Consider the following 17272-nt stretch of genomic DNA (forward strand, 5'->3'; position numbering starts at 1 on the left):
CAAAGACAGGCACGTCATTACAAAAAAAAAAATCCCCACATATGCACAATGAACATGATGAAAAAATGAAGTTCCTTCATAAAGAAATGCAAATAAAAAGTAAGATACTATTTATAAAATTGACAATTATAGAAAGTACTATAAATCATCTTCGAAGGGCATTTTCTCAGGATGTATCAAAACCTTATTTCCTTTTGACCATTTCTGGAAATATGTCCGATAGAAATGATTAAGCAAAGATGTCTGAAGATTTATCTACAGTATGTTTCTCATGGTTTTATTTTTTATAACTTGAAAATTCAGAAATAATCTAAATCCAAATTATAGTTAGAAGTGTTAACAAACAAAGTTCAACTGAGTATATTTTTAAAATGTTACTGGCTTTATTCAGCAATTCATGAATCAGGCAGCATCCCATTTAGCAGATAGAGAGGAGTTCGAGAAGCTTTACAAAATGGAAGACTTTTATAGGCAGAAGGGAACAGACGAGGAAGTTATACTAGCAAAAAGCGGATTGTTTGTGGCAAGGTCACCTTCCTTCAGGGGATGTCAGGGATCTAGCAGATTACCTTATTAGTGCTGACCAGGTAATTCCTGATTGACTGGTTTAGGATTCCATTCCTGGGAGAGGCTGAAACTATAATTAAGTTAGGTATTAAGTCTTAGTTTGGTGACGTGGGGTTGAGCATAAGGGACTCCTTTTGGGCCTGTTGTCTGTTTTTTTTAACTGGAGAAACTTCCAATGGAAGAAACACATTGGTAATGTGTTTTCTTTCCTCCATATCATTTGGGGCATAATAGTAGAGCCCTTCGAGTGCTTTGATGGCCACCTGTTGCTTAATTGTATGGAACTTCTTTAATCTGACCCCAACTACCCTTCCCTTAGGTAGTTTGTCCAATGAATGTCAAGTAATAACCAATCAGCATAAAGCACATTGAGTAATTGGTGGGTTTTGTTCTTTCACCGAAAACATTTATAGCTTTTAGCTTTTAAAAATAGTTCTGGAGCATGCAAGATGGAGAAGGAGAAAATTAGCCTAGATAATACAGAGGATAGCAGATGAACAGGGTTGATTTCATTCTGGGCATTTTGCCCAGGACACTTTTAATAGAACATATAGTTACTCTAGGGATTCTAAATCTGTGGTTATGTCAGGCTTACACATTTATTCTTTAAAAGGAAAAATTGCAAGTTATTAGGCTCTAGGTACATTGGTAATGACTAAAATTTTTAAAACCGTTACTGTAATCCAGCCATTGATAATTTATGGTGTGGGGACTGAATTCCTTAATATTAAAACTAACTTCATTATGGATAGAAAAATATTTTGAACTTCGTTTAAAACACAATGTGTTCTTTATTTCTTTCAAAGTATAAGTCAAGTTTAAAATGATGTCTAAACTAGGAATTAGAAGTTTATTGTTATGTGAAGAATTTTTTATCTTAACTATTTTTAAGGATATTCTGTGTATACTCAGAAGTGAATCAAGTCTTTAAGAAAATAAAATACCTATATTTTAGAATTGTTATATTTTCTATTTTACTGCCTTACAAATTTAGAATTACTGACTGGAGATTTAGCCTTAAAATTAAAAAAGAAAAATACCTGGCGGGGGAGGTGGTGAAAGGGTTGGGCAAGCACGAGGACGAGACGGAAGGGGGCAAAGGGCTGAGATTAGCATTTACAGTTGGCTTGGCCAAGCTGAGGTTCAGGGTCAGACTTCTGCGAGGAAGGGTCTTGTAGAGAGGACAAACTGGGCTGAGAGCGATGTGGGTCGGGACGACAAGGACAGTTGAAAGGTAGACAGAGAAAAAGACTGAGGACAGTGCCAACGTCTGGGATGAGAGCCGCAGGGATATGAACAAGTTACCCAGCAGGAAAGGAGGACAACTGCGCGTGGCGTCTAGCACTGTGGCCTCTGCCTTCTCCTCTGAAGGTGAATCCAAGGACACTGACAGGTGCTGCTGGAAACACAAGCAGTGCACCAGGCACATGGCCCACGCCTTCGCCACTGGCTGTGGCCACCACAACCTGCATCTGCCTGCACTGCAACTGGGATTCTAGGGGGAAGGAGTGTGAAGAGAAGACAGAAAGCAGTGGCTCCTGAAATGTAGGCCCAACCTACTCCCGAGAGGTGGCCTCAACCTGTTTCAACATCATCCAGACCCCTTGCTGTGAGCCCATCCCAGGGGTAGAGTATGTGTTGCGGTTCTGGTATGGTTGGTGCCAAAGCTACAGGCAGTGACCCACCCCACCATAAGTGTAGGGCAGATGACCTAAGTGAAGAGAAAGGTGAGGAGGAGGAGGAGGAAGAGAACAAGCCTCCCATCCCAACCCAGGAGGGGCACCACACCTACCGATGCAGGCATAGGCCACGGCACAGTCACGGGGGCCCGGACTCAGCAGCTCCCATCACCATCTGGCGCTCTGAGAGCCCCACACGGGAAGTCCCAGGGCAGCAAGGTTATCAAGAAGAAAAAGGAAAAAAAGAAAGACGAGGAGGAGGACTTGGAGGAGAAGGCAAAGCTGAAGAAAAAAGTCAAGAAGGGCAAGCTGACTAAGAAGAAAAGACCAGTTAAATGGGAATCTTCACTTCTGGACTTGAGCAGATCGATAAGCCCAAGGGAGTTAGTTGGCCAGGATGTCAGTCCAGGCCTCACAGCCGGGAAGACCTGGAGAGTGAGGACGCTTACGGTGACCCCAGGCAGGAAGAACCTTCCAGTGAGGATATGATGGAGTCTTCATCACCCAGGATGAGAGACAACACAGTCCAGGCCAAGAAGCCTGGGGCGAAGTCCTCTCCAGTCAAGGTCAACAAGAGGAAATCTACCCCAGCATCGAACCCCAATCTCAGTTGAGACCAGGGCGACCAAGGTGAAGAATAAATGTGATCAAGGCTGTAGGTGGAAAAAAAACCAACACGGCAATAGAGCCTCCATTGGGATAGTGGCTTTGAGGGAATTTTTCCTTTTTCCTAAAATTTCTGAAATATATTCATTACTTTTATTATTTATAAAACTATTTATAATACCCCCAAAAAAATTAGCCTTCAAAAGGACTGGGAGTTAAAAAGGCTAAGATTTGCAAAGAATTATCGCATATTAGGTAATATGGGGTAATGTGGAAGCTTTTGTTTTCAAGTGATGTGTTTAAACATAATAGACCAGATTCTTACGATGGACATTTTCTTTATAATGTAGTTAATAAAAGGATAGTTAGAGCAGTAAAACTTATATAGTAAACAATATCTGAAAATCATTAGTACTAATATTACATAAGAGGAAGTGATTTTTTTTAAGTATTATGTTCTGTTTCAGAAATACCAGAAATTTCTCACATTTGGCATTTGCTTTTCATATTGAGCCAGAGCCTCACGACCTTTACCCCTGCTGTTTTCTTTACCTGGAATGCTCTTCCCTGCCTCTTTCTCCTTCCTCTAACATACTCCTACATCTTTAGTCTTGGTTGAAATATAATTATTTTGAGAAGATTGCCATAACCCACCTCCCCTAAATCCCACCCCCACCTTTCCTACCTTCATCCCAATGCATGTTAAACTCCTATTATTTAGTCTCAGGGACCCTTTACTTCTTCATAATGTTCGTGATGATTGTAAATATCGGTTACTCACTATTCCTTACGCTTGATGAGGGCAGGACCTGTGAGTATCTTGTCTGGGGTTGTACTCTCAGTGTCTGGCACAGGGCCTAGTACCAAATAGTTAATAAACAGTACTTATCAAATGAATTCTTTTATTTATTTTATTTGCTTTTCCAAACTCTGGTTGGTTTTACTTAATAATGGGGTCTCCATTTCAATAGAGCAATTATAAGTTTAATATCATTAGTAGGTAAATAGCTGAATTAGGCAACTATGAGTTCCTACTGACTTGGAATATTCTTAGCTTTTTAACATTTGGGATGAGTTTCACCCAATCTCAGGATGTTTGTTTACCAATCTCAGATGCTTCTTAGAGTATATAGTCACAGTACATTTCCTAAATGATAAATAGTGGCTACAAGTATTGAATTCTGGTTGGCGCTATTAATCCCAGTAGATCCAATGCTACCCAAAATAGTACAGTACATAAGAGATACCGCGATTAAGACCACAACCAGGTTGTTCTTCCTCTTTTTCTTCTTCTTTTTTAAACTTTTTTACTTTTAGAGGGTTGAGTTTGTCTTCCTCATCTTTATTTGTAAAGCCCCAAATGAATAGCTTTTACAAAAGGATTTACAATATTTAAAGAGGTTCAAAAAATGAAAACATACGCAAAGTATATTAATTGAGCAATTAGTCTTTCCAAGTTTTATTTTCTTATTTTTTTTTCTAATTAAAAAAATTTGTTAATTAAATTTATTGGGGTGACATTGGTTTATAAAGTTACATAAGTTTCAAGGGTAACATTCTATAATACATCATCTGTATATTGCATTGTTGTGTTCACCACCCAAAGTCAGACCTCACATGTGTTAGACAATAGAAAAGAAAAATGTTCTAATATATTGAGATAATATAAGATATTTAGCAAGTATATTTCTACTCATTAGACTACATTTTGTATTCTTTTACAGTTCAAACGATATGTCAGTAAACTTCGAAGCAAGAGTACAGTTTTCAAAAAGAAGCATCAGATAATAGCTGAATTTAAAGCTGAGTTTGGTATCTTGCAGAGGACAGAAGAACTGCTTAAGCAACGTCATGAAAACATTCAACATCAACTGGTAATGCAGTATTATCTTTGGGTACCGAAAGTCCAAATGCCAGGTTTATGGTTTATAGCCTTATAATGAAGTCATTGTTTCTGCTGGGAAAAAACCATGAAATTATTAATTTTTTCTGATTAATTAGAAATGTCATATGAACTGATTCGTTTATTTTTAATGTAGCAGTAAGCACTAACTTTTTTATGCATGCTGACTTTGATGGAATTAAAAGTTGAATTCTAAGTAGTTTTTTCTTTTGAGTACCTAGTTAATATGAGCAAAATTATCATACCAAGAGATTGACTGTAAAATATGTATTTATCACGGCCTGCTGGACAGAAATTTCTAAGCAATTACTTCCATGGAGCTTTGGAAAGAAATATTCAGGGAAGGTTCTATATGGAAGTTTGTCTGCAGGCTTGTTCCATATTTGTTTGTGCCTAGGTTGTCATAGAATAGTTAAAACCAAAGTAATCCCTCAACAGCAAAGCTGTTTTCATTGTGGGTGCCAGTTCGTCTGAGTTTTCTTGGTTTGAATTTTTTTATTTCTTTCTCCTATGGGGAAATTATTTCATCAGGATGTTTGTTTACCAACTAACAATAATCTGATAGAGGTAAATGAAGTTTCAACCAGTTGTAGTTAGCTGGCAATATGAACTTTTCTGTCTAATGTGGTTGGATATTGTTTGTTTGTAGGGAACTTAAGATTGAAAATTTATTGTGCATCAAATATAGAGTCTAACAGCACTAACTTTTAAAATTGATATGTAGTAATTGCATTATTGTTCACTTCAAAATATGTTCTAATTTCCATTGTGATTTCTTTGACCTATGGGTTATTGCTTAAAACCAAACATCTGGAGGTTTTGAAGTTACCTTGCTGTTACTGATTTCTAGGTAATTTTTCCACTATAACCAGAGAACATACTCTGAATTTAGTCCTTTGAAATTTGTTGAGTGTTGCATTATGGCCCAGAATATGTTCTGTTTTGGTAATTGTTCCATGTGCAGTTGAGAAGACTCTGTATTCTGCAGTGGTTGGGAATGGTGTTCTGTATATGTCAATTCAGTCAAGTGTGTTAACCATAATATTCAAATCTTCCATATTTCTGTTGATATTTTCATCTACTTGTTCCATCAGTTATTGATAGAGATGTGTTTAAATCTCTAACTATGGTCATGCTTTGTCTGCATCTCCTTTTAGTTCCATCACTTTTTGCTTTATATTTATTAAGTTGGTTTCCAGAAGCAGAGCTTAAGAAGGAAATACTTTGTACAAGTGATTTATTGAGGGAGGGAGTGCCATCAAAAGAAGGAGAGTGAGGGAAACAGATGGGGCAGCAGGAAAAAAAACAAGCAAGGACATAGTCACAACTGCAGACAGCTTCATTTTGATCCAGTGAGGAACTTTGGAGGACAAATAGCATCACAGAGCTGATTCCACATTGAGGCAAGGGTACTCCCATATTAATCAATCATTGGCTATGGCAGGGTGTAGCCACCTAGATGAGGCAGCTCCCCTAAGGCTAAGGGCATTCTCTGGAGAAGGGGGCAACCATGAGCCAGGAGCAGTCAATACTCATAGCAGCTTGCAGATGAGGTCTGAGTAGGGCACCAACAACATCCACTACAATCCACCCACCCCTTGACCTGCTGAAATCTACTTGTTTCTTATGTTAAATTCACTTCATCCAGGTATAGCTTCTACAGGACTCTGATTTGTCACAATTTCTAGGAAAAATTATAGGAGGAGGGTTCTGGGACAAATTTAAAACTCATTGCTACTTTTGGTCCCAAGGACATAATTGATACTCAACATCTCCTTCCTCTACAATCCACTCTTGATGTCACTCACCTTTGCCTAGCACTTCCACTGGTCTAGATGGCTCACTTGGTAGGGTGACTCAGTGCCTCTTCCTTAAGAGGAATGAGACTCTAGTAACCATGCCCTTGTCAGGCTGTGGGTGCTATACTTACTCATTTACTGTTAAAGCTAGGTCTGGGAGTACCAAGATATGTCCTAATGGATCACCTTAGCATCAGACATGTTCCTATCTGCCCCCGGTATATAATAGCATTTATATAGCCTCAAAACGTCCTGCCTCAAAACTCTTTTCTTTGCCTGCTGGTCCACTGGCATGAGGAGCCCAAGTGACAAGATGGCAGACAGAGCATTTAGTTTAGAGTGCCTCTTCATATACCTTCTGGTGGAAGCATGCCCACTCTGGAAACTGGAAGATCTATACCCACAGAGCCTAAAATTGTTGAGAAGGGAAGTGTAATTCCCTAAGTAGATACATGGGAATCCTGGTGAGTGGTAACACTCATCCAAGGCCTGACAGTTACGTTTGCAACTCATCCTAGAAAAAGTGCTATATACCTCATTGCTGAATATCACTACGGTCACCTTTGAAGTCCTCCAACGCCAGCACCTAGTCCACCCTTGAAAGCAATTTTGGAACTCTTTTTCTGGAATGGCCAGCAGAGCTGTCGTCATATTATCCTTGATGTCCTGAATGTCATCAGAATGTCTTCCTTCCAATGTTTCCTTTATCTTTGGGTAAAGAAAGAAATCATTGGGGACCAGATCAGGTGAGTAGGGAGGGTGTTCCAATACAGTTATTTGTTTACCGGCTAAAAGCTCTCATAGACAGTGCCATGTGAGCTGGTGCATTGTCGTGATGCAAGAGCCATGAATTATTGGCGGAAACTTCAGGTGGTCTAACTTTTTCACGCAGCCTTTTCAGCACTTCCAAATGGTGACGTTGGTTAACAGTTTGTCCAGTTGGTACAAATTCATAATGAATAATCCCTCTGATATAAAAAAAGGTTAGCAACATGGTTGCAACAAAGTTCACGAACTTAATTGTCCAACCTCATATGTTTATCTCGTGGTTTCAAGACCCAGGTATTCTCTGTTTGGAACACAGCACCATTTAATGGGCATTGGATTAAGATGTACACTCCATCCTGAAGACTAGAATTCATCCTCACAGGCTACCATTTCCAAGCTGGCAACTTAGCTGTCCCTTCACGTGGCTGTTCCTCTCTTTTGTCAGGTTGTTAGCTTTCTGGATGGTGTAGTATGTGGTACAGTGACTGACTTTGCCATAGTACCTCCTTTGCCATAAAGTAGGTCCCTTGGTCCTCAGTGATATTATGTGGGATTCCACCTCAGTAGACTAGATACTCTGAGCCCTTGCATGGTGGTGCTGGCAGAAGCGCTGCGGGCAAGAAAATCAAACCCTACCCAGAATATCGGCCAGTCCCAGTCAGAATGAAATGTTCTTTTCAGAGCAGAAAGGATCTGCTGTTATCAAATTGCCACGAAGTAGATGATTTGTTTCCTCAAGGGCTGATTTCATTCCCAGAGTTCAGAATTGGTCTCTGTTGCTGCCAGGTCCGACATTCGGTAGTGACAGCGGCAGCAGCTAGGTGGGCATTAGTGAGAGAGAGCCCATGCTGTTTTGCCCGAGCTTAGCCTCCATCTTTGCCAACATAGCCATTCTGTTCATGAGCCCATTATTTAAGCACTGGGTGGCCAGTGACAGAAGCTGGCTGACAGCTACTAGACAGGCCATCCTTACTACTTGGTTGTTTAGTACCTCTTCTGCTGTGACCGGTAACATGTGATGGAAAGCTCTTGACACTTGGTGTCTGTCTACTCACATGGGTCCATCCACATGCCTCTTTCCCAGACCTCCTTGGCCCCAATCTTCCAATCTTGCTATCTTGCTTCATCCAGCCCCCTGACCAACAAGCCACGCCATTTGCCACTGCCCAAAGGATACAGGATAATCTGGGGGCTCAAGGTGCTCAAGTGAGTCTATCCGGTTGTTCGAATCCCGGATTCAGCATCTTTCTCTTCCCTTCGGAGTCCTGGCTTTGCTATGGGATATAGTCAGCCTTCTCTCAAGTTTTGCTGTAAGACTCTCAAGTTAGTCTTACAACTAAGTCCTATGCCTGGTTTTCCGCTCCCTCTTCCCTTTAGCCATAGGAAATGAGGGTTTCATGAAAGCTCCTAAGGAGGTTCTCTGACCTTATCACTTGGCTTTAAATGATTAATTAATGGATTTGAGCCTGTCATTTTGTCTCTTCAACTGTCAATGGACCTTAGCAACAGCCACTCCAATTCTGTAGTCCGTATAGTTACTATTTCTCCATACTTCTCAAATGCTAGTGACGTTGTACTAGTTAGCACATCCCTATGACAGTTTAGGGCCTCCAAGAAGCAGACACCAAGATAGGATTAGATGTAGAAGGGATTTAATGGAGGAAACAGTTGTGAAGGATAAAGGGAAGGGAGCAGGAGGAGGCAGGGAAAGCCTTTAGGCTCTAATGCAAGTCTGGGAATCTGTAAAGAGAGAGGGAGCAAGAAGGAGCATGGGTAGGAAGGGCCTCAGCCTGCAGCGCAGCTCTAAGAAAGTCTTGGTCAGGATGATGGTGAGTTCCTGAGCCAGTCACCAGTTAGCCGAGTCCCCTGTCAGGCAGGAAGGGACCGACACTAGTGCCACTGCTGTGCTCAGCCATTGGCTGAGCTGGTATTTTCCCAGTTTTACCCCTAAGATGCAGCCCTTATACTTGTGGCAGGGACTTTCCTCCTACGTTATAGCCCTTACTCCTAAGGACTAACGTCAGGAGTTTCCTCTGTAGTCTGGAGCACTTACCAAGGCGCCTACACTTTGACAAGTCTTGCATTCCTACCTCGGACTCCCCAGCACTACGGGACATCTTTGCTTATCTCTTTAGAAAGCCATCGGCTGATTTCCACTTGGTTTCTGGGAGTTTTACCCTGCATCTGCACAGCTTAGGATTTGGTGATGCCAAAGAGGAAATTGCATACAGAATTAGTTTCAATCTTATTGGCAACCCCAAATTCCAACTCTTATTTTATTCCCTCTCTTCTTGTCTTTCTTTACTTTTGGTTGTTCCGTCCTCTTTTGAACCCTCTCCAGTCATGTTTCACACCTACCATTTCACTGAAGTTTGTCTTTTCAAGGTTTCCAATACATTCACATTGCCAAATCCAGTGATCAGTTCTTAGCTCTTTTCCTACTTGATCTATTAGCAGTGTTTGATTCCCTCTTTCTGTAAAATTTTTCTTTACTTGTCTTCTAGTACCCTTCGCTTTCCTGGTGTTTTCCTCATATTAGGTTGGTGCAAAAGGAATTGCGGGTTTTGCAATTTTTTTAAAAACCTTTTAAACTGCAATTACTTTTGCTCCAACAACCTAATACTAACATTCCTCTTTCTACTCCATAGATGATTTCTTCTCATTTCTCCAAGGTCTAAATGTTGGAGTTCCCTTGGCTTAGCCCTTGGATCTTTTCTTTACCCTCACTCCTCCAATCTTATCATGTCACATGGCTTAAAAGACCTTCTCCATTCAGACAACTCACAAATTTATGTCTCCAGTCTAGATGTCTCCTCAAATTCCAATCTTGTCCCTATACCATCTTGACCTCTCTGTTGGGGGTCTATTAGACATTTCACATTTGTAACATGTCTAAAATTGAACTTCTAATCTTTACTGCTCCCTCAAACCTGGTCTTCCCAAGTTGTCCTCATTTCAACAAATGACAGCTCCAGCTTATTCAGCCCAGAAGCCTTGGGTCATTCTTTACCCCTCTTTTCCTCACACCCCACATTTAAGCTGCCACAATATCTTGTTTGCTCTCTCTTCACAATATACACAGAACCACTTCTCATTACCCCTACCCTCACCACCTGATTCATGCTACCATCACCTCTAACTTGAATTATTAGAATACTTGTACACAGCATTATTTTAAAGTCTAAAATTAGAAATACTTCCTATGCACCTGAAGATAATAAAATTAGGTGTAAATTTATAACATATAAAGTTTATAATTATTGTTGAAGTCAATAGAGATTGTCCTTTAGGATTCTAAATTAATTTATTTACAACTTTATTGTGATGTATTAAATCTATATACTTCTTATGGAATCATCAAGTTTTTGATACCCATTTTGTGGACCCCATTTTTGACACCTATTTTTATTCTTTACTTTTAGCAAACTACTGAGGAAAAAAAGGGTATATCTGGATATAGTTACACTCAAGAAGAGCTAGAAAGAGTATCTGCACTGAAGAGTGAAGTTGATGAAATGAAAGGACGAACACTGGATGACATGTCTGAAATGGTGATTACACATTTTTTTAGGGTTTTTAAAATTTTTATTGTGTAGCTAGAATGCAGATATTTTTGTGTTTGTCCTATTTTCAGTGAAACATTCAAATTTTCACTTCTGCACATTGTTTATATTCTTTCCTCTCTTTATATTCTATCAATCTGTTTTGAACTTTTCCATTTTAGTAAGATTATTCAGCTTATAACAGTTTATATATTTTGTGTTTTTTGAGGTGTGTGAAAGTTATAAAACATGAAGAAATATTCAAGATGAAAAACAAGTTTTCCCAAATCATACCACCCTAACTAATAAAATCGTTTGATTTTTATGTATGTCCTTAGTCTCTTTTGATATTCAAGGCTGCTATTTAACTAGAATTCACTGGTACACCCTCATCAGGCATTAAAATGTTGAAATCTTTCCTTACTTACTGGTAAATAGCTCTGCCCCAAACTCTCAGAATACCCACCTCTGCCTGTCTTGTCCATATTGGCTACTCGCCCAGAACCCCCTGGATCTCACCACAGTCGTAACTCCTAAAAAGATGCACATTTATCACAGCAGAGGTCTCCGAGACCCTGTTCACCTCTATGGCTGCTGTCCACTGTGATTGGTCATTCTTTATGCCATTCAGGTTATTAACCGTTTTTAATATCACTTCATCCATGTTTGTGTATATTTTGTATAAACTATGTAATTATGTGTTTTTTACATAATACAACATGATTGTAGTTGTATATAGGCAATTTTGTAATTTGTTTTGGTCATTCAATGTTAGATTATAAATATTTCCCCATATTGGTTTGCAGTCTTAATAATTGACATTTTGAATAGTTAAATGGCATTCCATCTTACTAAGGAATCAAGATTTACTAAATCACTTCCCCATTGTTTGGCACTGAAGTAATTTATAGTTTTTTTACTCTTACATATATATAACACTTCAGTAAATACCTGGATTCATGGAGTATTTTTGTTCTTTTGAATTCTTTTTTTTAGATGTGATATGTTTTGTTTAAATGACAGGTAAAAAAACTGAATTCACTGGTATCTGAAAAGAAGTCAGCTTTAGCCCCAGTTATAAAAGAACTACGACAGCTGCGTCAGAAATGTCAAGTAAGTGAATTTGACATTGTGATATTTTTAGTATTCTATCTTGTTGAGATGTAGTAGTTAGAATCCTGAATATTTTACTTAGGTAATTTATAGAAAACATTATTATTATTATTACTACTACTATCATATTGATATTATTTTGCAAAAGAGAGTGAATAATATGACCTACAAAGGTTTCTGTTTAATTTATGCTGCTTATTCTGTCATATATTATTGGGGGAAGGAGAAGAAGGAGTTTTAAGCTGAAATCACAAGTGCAGCCAGATGAGCTTTTTGCTTTAAATCATATGCATGTCAGAGCTATAAATATGAAGTCACATTCTTCTGTGGCCAGGTAAAAGCTCAAAGTCTGCCAACGAGTGGTGACAAGTTAACTTCAGATTAATGAACTTGCTTTGCCAGGGGGCAAACTATGATAGCTTATGATAAGTGATGAAATACCATGACTTGGAAGCTAGTTCAAACCACTGTTTTAAAGATAAACTGTTAGAAGGTAATGCCCTTCACAAATCCAGATCAGGTGGCTAACTGACGTTAGCAGTAGTTACCATTCTCCGTGTAGTAGTTTAGGTTTGAATGTGAGCTGTACTGCATGTGCCTGAGGATGGAACTACAGAACTCTTTGTGAGTGGCATCCGTCAGTCAGAGAAGCACAGTGAAAAATCACATGGGCTTTGAAATCAGATAGACATCATTTCCTTTTTATAGAAAATACCCTGGAGTCTGAGACAGGTTTTAGTGACATATACAAACAGAGAAGTAGGAAGTGAGAGTTAGGGGCTGGCTCTAGCATCTATATCATCTTATTTCAAACCTCCTGCTTGTTCCATTATGCACGAATGCCATCACAAAAGAAATGGAAGAGACAAGTCCCTGTTCTCTGGAGTTCATACTCTAATAGGTATGAAGATGGGACAAACACATGAAGAAATTCAAGAAAAAAGATAACCCAACTGGAGAACAATATAGAACGAAATACAATCAGAATCTTATACTTAACTGATAAGGAAAGAGGAATCAAATGAAGTGATTGTCAGAAATGAAAGGTTTCAGAAAGGAGAATTTTGAGCAAAGTGTTCAGATTGAGGACATCAACAATTATTTTCATAGTTACTTTCTAATTCATTGATTTTCATAAAGCTTTTCTTGAGTGAGCAACTTGGAGACACAAGGGACCAGGTATGTGTATTTCTAGTGATGATAACATTTCTCCCTAATAGTAAGCTAATTAATCTGTTTGTAATTAGCTCTTTCATTAAATCCAAGAATCAGAAGCATAGTCTATCTGGAACAGATAGAGGTACTGTAACCACAGAGCATTTTGGTTCAGGGAAACTTCAGGAACCTTAGCAGCAGGATCTTTTGGATAACGATGATGCAGAAGATAGTAATAACATTGATTGAGTGCTTTCTGTGTGCCAAGTGCTATTACATTCCTCATTCTGGCCTCCCAACCACCCAGTAAGGTAGGGACTCCTCTTTACACAAATGAGCAAATAAAGGCATGGGGAGGTAAAGGACTTCTTGCCCAAGGTCCCACAGCTGGTAAAGGGCAGAGCCAAGTTCTACACGCTAATACTACACCAATAACATGACTCGGTGAATCTCTTTGCATTGGCATCTCCCTTTGTTCCTGCCACCAGCCAGGTTTTTCACTTCTGTTTCTCGTCTCTCTGTCATACTTTCTCCTTGCTCTTTGTAATTAGCAGACTTGTAACCTCAGCTTGCTCCTGGATCCTTGTCATTAATATCTCACACTATGGCCTTTCTCATCACATTGTGTGAAGTTTTCACTACTACCTGCCCTATTTTCTCTGCATTTTCTAATTCAAATTCCTAGTGCAGCTCCTCTCTTTTTTGGGCAGTTTTTCATGTCAGACTACCTGAAAGACTGTGAGGCTATCCTCAGGGGTCGATTCTTAGCTTAGCCAGCTATACTTGTGGGTAAGGGTGGGAAGAAAGGAGGGTGACATGGTACCAAGCATGGCTGCCTAGAGAATTTTCCCTCTAGAGAGGCTATGCGTATGTCAGGTACTTTAATTGGTCTCTGTAGTAAACCACCCATCCTCCTATTACTAACAACTGAACAGTGTTCATCTTTGCATTTTATCCTTGTCCTCTCATGTCTGCTTTTGTACATGGTTAGAATGTGACGTAGTAGGATGTATTGCATTCAGTTACTTTAAGGTTCTATGCAGTTACTCTGTCATATTGCCCTTGTCTGCCATAGTCTTTATAATTATGTGTGTTACATGCAGTCAGCTTGACTCGTGCAACCCTGTGCATGAGTGATGTCCACAACGTTCTGTCCTCAGCAGGGTGTTGAGGCTCCTGTAGACGCGTGCCTACGGCTTCTTTTAGGGAGTCCCTCCACCTCACATTTGATCCTCCTCCTTCCCTGCTGCTTTCTATTTTCCCCAGCATTATTGTCTTTTCCAAAGAGCCCTGCCTTCTCATGATGTACCAGAAGCAGGACGGCTTCAGGTTTGTCATGTTTGCCTCGAGCGATGTTTCAGGTTTGGAACACACATGTCCGTCTTTCCGGCAGTCCAGGGTATCTGTAGAGCTCTCCTCCAGCACCTCCTCCACCTTGCAAATGAATGAATGGTTTTCCTGTCAGTCTTCTTTCTCATCCATTCACAACAATTAGGAAGACGAGGGCGTGGATGACCTTAGCCTTGGTCTTCAAGGACACCTCTTTGTTGTTGGTGATCTTTCCCAATCCTTCCAGTGCTGCCCGTCTGAGTCTCAGCCTTCCCTTGATTTCTTGGCTGCCATCGCCATTTGAATTGATGATTGAACCAAGGTCAGCAAAATCTTTAACAATTTCCATGTCTTCATCGTCTATGTTAAAGTTGTGTATTTCTTCTGTAGTCATGATTTTTGTCTTCTTGATGTTCAAATGCAGTCCTGCTTTGGCACTTATTCTTTCGCTTCCATCAGAAGTCATTTCAGGTCATTGCTACTTTCTGCCGGGAAGATGGCATCATTTGCATATCTTAAGTTATTGCTATTCTTACACCAATTTTCATTCCTCTTTTCTCTGAGTCTAGCCCAGTTTTTCCTATGATGTTTTCTGTGTACAGATTAAACAAATAGGAAGATAAAATGCACCCTGTCTGACACTTTTGCCTGTGGGAAACCATTCTGTCTCCATATTCTGTCCTGACAGTGGCTTCCAGTCCACAACACAGGTTACACATCAGGACAGTCGGCTGCTGATGCGTGTCCATTTCTTTCAGAGCAGCCCATGGCTTTTCATGATTGATGCAGTCAAAGGCTTTCCTGTGGTCCATAAAATGTAGACCAACCTTCTTCTGAAATTCTTAGGGCCATGCCAGTATCCAGCAAATAACTGCTATTAGGTCTCAAGTGCCTCTTTTTTCCCCTTAATCCTGCTCATACATCCAGCATTTCTTCCTCCATCTAAGGCAGAAGCCTTTGTTGCATCACCTTGAGCATTACTGTGCTGGTGTAGGAAGTTAGAGTAGTAATCCTATAGTTATTACACTCCTTGGCATCTCCTTTCTTGAAGACTGAGATGTATCGAGCCTTTGCAGTCTATAGTTCACTGTTTTGTTTTCCTTATTTGTTTGTCATGTTCTTGTTAGGATTTTCACAGGTTCACTCTGTGGCTTTATAATTATACTTTCAACAAATAAAAGTAGCATCAAATGTCTTTTGATAGTCTAGGTTAGAAGTAATGAGGGTGGAAGAAATGGACAAGAAGAAATAGATCTGAACAGTACCAGGAGCGCCAAAAAAATGTAGACAAGTGAACACTTTGGTCAAGGTTGCTCAAGCAGTAGTTGCCGTAATCAGAAGTGTCTGGACGCCAATGGTAACCACTTGAGCACCTCTTGTAATTGCAGAAGTCAAACGTGACTTGTGTTCATCTTTTGTTATTGGTATATATTATTACAGTTTTTTTTAAATCAAAGTTTATTGGGGTGACAATGGTTAGTAAAGTTACATAGGTTTCAGGGGTACAGTTCTGTATTACATCATCTATAAATCCCATTGTGTGTTCACCACCCAGTCAGTTCTCCTTCCATCACCATATATTTGACCCCCATTACCCTCATCTACCAGGCCCCTCCCCCCTTGCCTTCTGGTAACCACTAAACTATTGTCTGTGTCTATGAGTTTTTGTTTCTTCATTTGTTTGTCTTCTTTCTTTGTTGTTTTCAGTTTTATATACCACATATCAGTGAAATCATGTGATTCTCAACTTCTTCTGTCTGACTTTTTTCGCTTAGCATAGTAGTCTCAAGATCCATCCATTTTTTTCGCAAATGACACTATTTCATCTTTTCTTATGGCAGAAGAGTATTCCACTGTGTATATATACCACATCTTCTTTATCCAATCATCTATCGAAGGACACTGGTTGTTTTCATGTCTTGGCTACCATAAATAAAGCTGCAGTAAACATTGAAGCACATATATCTTTACAGATAAATGTTTTCAGATTTTTTGGGTAGATACCCAGGAGAGCGATAGCTGGGTCATATTCTGTTCTTAATTTTTTGAGGAACCTCCACACTGCTTTCCATAGTGGCTGTACCAATCTTCATTTCCAAAGTATTGCAATTTTAATAATTTTCCTTTCTTAAAATATGTATACATTTTTTGGCACCCTCTGTATATGGAAGAACATTAATTGTGGGCAAGGGAACAAAAGATACCTCATTTCCCTGAAAATAACACCTAACCAGAAAATAAGCCCTAGCATGATTTTTCAGGATGACATCCCCTGAACATAAGCCCTAATGCATCTTTTGGAGCAAACCTTAATATAAGACCTGGTCTTATTTTCGGGAAAACACTAGCGAAAACATTTTTTTGAGGTTTGAAGCCACTGACAGTGCAGGTTAGGGATGATGAAGAGCTAACTTTAGTGGTGGCAGTGGGTGAAGAAGAGGGAATGATGAATTCATTATAGACACACAAACGTTAATATCCAACAAGAACTCAGGAGGAGCTATCAGGGCTCAAGTTGAAGTGTGTAAGCATTTGCCTAGATCCGATGTTTGCACAGCCCAGGAGAAGGGGCGATCAGCACAGAGCATGGTGTGAGAATAGATGAAGTCTGAGGAGAACACCTCAGGAAAGACCATGTGAATTTTGGTTTAACACTATGTAATGCAAATGAAATTACTTTGTGAACTAAATTAGAGGGGTTTTATGGAATAAAAAAAAAATAAACAGCTATGTCCCTTTTAAGATCCTTACCATACTCTCTACCAGAATTGTAAGTGTCTGGTTTATAGAACCAAGTTTAGAATAATTTAG

At 39.5% G+C, this 17272-nt stretch overlaps 1 protein-coding gene and 1 pseudogene across 7 annotated transcripts in view; both read left to right on the forward strand.

Annotated features, from left to right (window-relative positions):
- Positions 1 to 17272, forward strand: part of IFT81 (intraflagellar transport 81) — a 155232-nt gene that overhangs the window by 118920 nt on the left and 19040 nt on the right. For all 6 annotated transcript variants that reach the window (XM_081036743.1, XM_081036744.1, XM_081036740.1 and 3 more), the window contains 3 exons: positions 4577 to 4726; positions 10745 to 10873; positions 11888 to 11977. In XM_081036743.1, the coding sequence (XP_080892869.1) occupies positions 4577 to 4726; positions 10745 to 10873; positions 11888 to 11977 (369 nt within the window). The remainder of the gene's footprint in view (positions 1 to 4576; positions 4727 to 10744; positions 10874 to 11887; positions 11978 to 17272) is intronic.
- Positions 1770 to 2860, forward strand: LOC308492519 (protein PROCA1-like; annotated as a pseudogene). The gene has a single exon. The product of its transcript is annotated as a protein PROCA1-like (transcript).

The sequence above is a fragment of the Rhinolophus hipposideros genome, assembly GCF_964194185.1.
Source record: "Rhinolophus hipposideros genome assembly, chromosome: 24".
In the NCBI taxonomy this organism is placed as follows: domain Eukaryota; kingdom Metazoa; phylum Chordata; class Mammalia; order Chiroptera; family Rhinolophidae; genus Rhinolophus; species Rhinolophus hipposideros.